Source organism: Babylonia areolata, chromosome 22 (assembly GCF_041734735.1).
Source record: "Babylonia areolata isolate BAREFJ2019XMU chromosome 22, ASM4173473v1, whole genome shotgun sequence".
Classification (NCBI taxonomy): domain Eukaryota; kingdom Metazoa; phylum Mollusca; class Gastropoda; order Neogastropoda; family Buccinidae; genus Babylonia; species Babylonia areolata.
This window is the reverse complement of record NC_134897.1, coordinates 20404865-20407364: the sequence shown is the minus strand read 5'-3', so window position 1 is coordinate 20407364 and position 2500 is coordinate 20404865. Positions and strand designations below refer to the sequence as shown.

The 2500-nt window shown below is 46.7% G+C and overlaps 1 protein-coding gene across 2 annotated transcripts in view; it reads left to right on the top strand.

Moving 5' to 3' along the window:
- Positions 1 to 2500, top strand: part of LOC143297419 (A disintegrin and metalloproteinase with thrombospondin motifs 6-like) — a 262496-nt gene that overhangs the window by 1408 nt on the left and 258588 nt on the right. For both annotated transcript variants that reach the window (XM_076609766.1, XM_076609765.1), the window contains one exon: positions 1 to 1294. This exon is cut by the window's left edge. In XM_076609766.1, the coding sequence (XP_076465881.1) occupies positions 1084 to 1294 (211 nt within the window). In that variant the 5' untranslated portion in view covers positions 1 to 1083. The remainder of the gene's footprint in view (positions 1295 to 2500) is intronic.

Below are 2500 nucleotides of genomic sequence, written 5' to 3'. Positions count from 1 at the left end.
TCGGATGCTGTGCTGTCATGGCTTCCTGACTGACGATGAAACCATTCATGATTCCTGGACAGGATTGCTCTTCCTCCTGCAACTCCTAGACAACAACCTGTAGGGTTGACAGAACAATACACAGATAAAGAGAAGAAGAAGAAGAAGAGCTGAGAAGAAGAAGAAGAAGCATCACCGATATCTACCTCATCTGAAATCATTCGAATGTTGTTGTACTGAAGTGCCCGGTGTGCATAGAGACTTAAAGACTCCAGAAACTATAGAACACCAACATCATCTTATTTCACCTTGCATCTTATTGCTTCAAACAGCAGACGTGGGTGTTGCTAGCGTGTATGAATCAGTCGTGCTCTGACACCTCTTCGATGCAAATACTGACTTCGGAAACGTGCATTACCGAATTTGTATGTTCAGCCATAACAGAATAATTGATTAATTCATCAATCAATTAATTACTCTAAGTGCTGACTGACTGATTTAACACCACCACCACGACAGTCAACTGAAACATACCCGCTTGCGGCGTAGTGTTGGAAAATACTCCCGGTGTGTGTGTGTGTGTGTGTGTGTGTGAGTGGAGAGGAGGGGGTAGGAGTAATATACGGGGGGGAGCTCTTGTCAGTTACAGCACCACAGAGCAGTCAGTGACTGACTGGGTCAAGAACACCTCGGCAGTCAGCTCGCAGCTGAGAGGAGGAGCTGACTTTGCTCACTGAGGTCGTCAGATTGTTGTAAGCCGACCAACTGTGTTAGTGGAGCTTGGCGGTATATACAGGAGCAAAGTTCACAGACGAACTGGGTGTACATACAGTAAGCTTATAAGTCTGCCCCCTTTTTTTTTTCTTCTTTCCAACCCTTTGACGGGTGGAGTTTTTTTTAAGTCGTATCGACTTCTTGGATTGCTGGAGACGGACTTTACCCAGTGTTTTGATTCTTGAGAGGAACTGACCTGGACCTGGAGAGACTGGGACTACAGTTGCAGCGTGTGTGGGGACTCCCGATCATCTTTGAAATCCACCTCCCCCTCCTCTTCCCTCCCACCCCCCCTCCCCCCACCACCAACCACCCGGTAGTTGTTGTGTGATGGGTACTGGTTGGAGGATGTGTGGAAGTGCAGTGTCGGAGGCCGGAATGGGCAGGAAGGTGTGTGAGGTGATGGTGATGATGGTGGTGATGATGATGGCCATGTGTGTTGTTCAGTGTCACGCTGCGCTCATTTCTTCTTCTTCTTCTTCTTCGTCGTCGTCGTCGTCGTTTGGAAAGGAGCAGTTCGTTTTCCGCGATAGTCGCCAAGGTGAGTGAGGTTTTCTTTTTGTTGTTGTTGTTGTTGTTAAAATGGTTGTGTGTGTGTGTGTGTGTGTGTGTGTGTGTGTGTGTGTGTGTGTGTGTTGTTCGTTCTTTAGTTTAACGTCTTTTCACTGTAAGTGATATTAGACGAGTGTGTGTGTGTGTGTGTGTGTGTGTGTGTGTGTGTGTGTGTGTGTGTGTGTTGGGGAAAGGGGTTTAGGGGTGGGGGGTGCGGGAGGCTCTGTGTGTTTGTGTGTGTGTGTGTGTGTGGAGTGGGAGAGGGGGGATTGTGCGTGTGTGTGTGTCGGGGGTGGGGTGGAGGGGCAGGGGGGGGAGGCCGGATGGGTGGTTGTGTGTGTCTGTGTATGTGTGTGTGTGTGTGCGTGCGTGCGTGCGTGTGTATGTGTGTATATGTTCTCTGCGTGTATATGAGTGCTTGTGTGTATATTTGTGTGTGTGTGTGTGTGTGTGTGTGTGTGTGTGTGTGTGTGGAGAGAGAGAGAGAGGCCGGGGGTGAAGATGTTGTGTGTCAGTGTGTGTTTGTCTATGTGAGCAGAGTGTTGCGTGTGTGTGTGTGTGTGTGTGTGTGTGTGTGTGTGTGTGTGTGTGCGCGCGCGCGCGCGCGCGCGTGCTCAGCTGGAAGAACAATGCTGTTCAACGTTCAACGCGGTATACAGTGTTCACAAAAAGTTAAGGACCCTTTTGTATCTGGCACAGTTTTCAACTGAGTCTTCTGGGAGCTATATATTGAAATGACGCTGAAGTTCAAGCAAACAGCCGTGTATGTATGTAGCCAGTGCAATGCCTGAGAATTAACTCGCCATAACCAGGGGTACTCTTTTTTGGCACATGTTTTTCCTTTTTCTTTTTCAATGCAAAACCACCGCCACAGCTTTCGTTTACCAGCAAACAAAGAATGAATAATTGTGTAGATTTTTTTTTTTGGCTGAAACTTCGTCGGATTTAAAAAAAAAAAAAAATTCAACGCAGTTTACAAGGTGTTCACGGTGTATTGATGTGTGCCTGAGACCTGGCTGCTGTTGATATATTCAGTGAGTGAGAAGCTATAATGATAAATGGTAGATCTTGCATAATTTTGATCCTAAGTCGAGGTTTTAACATTTTATTATGAAAACATCGGCTGCTGTTCATATGATAAAATTATTCAATGAGAGGCTAATGATAGACCTTGCATTATTTTGATCCTAAGTCG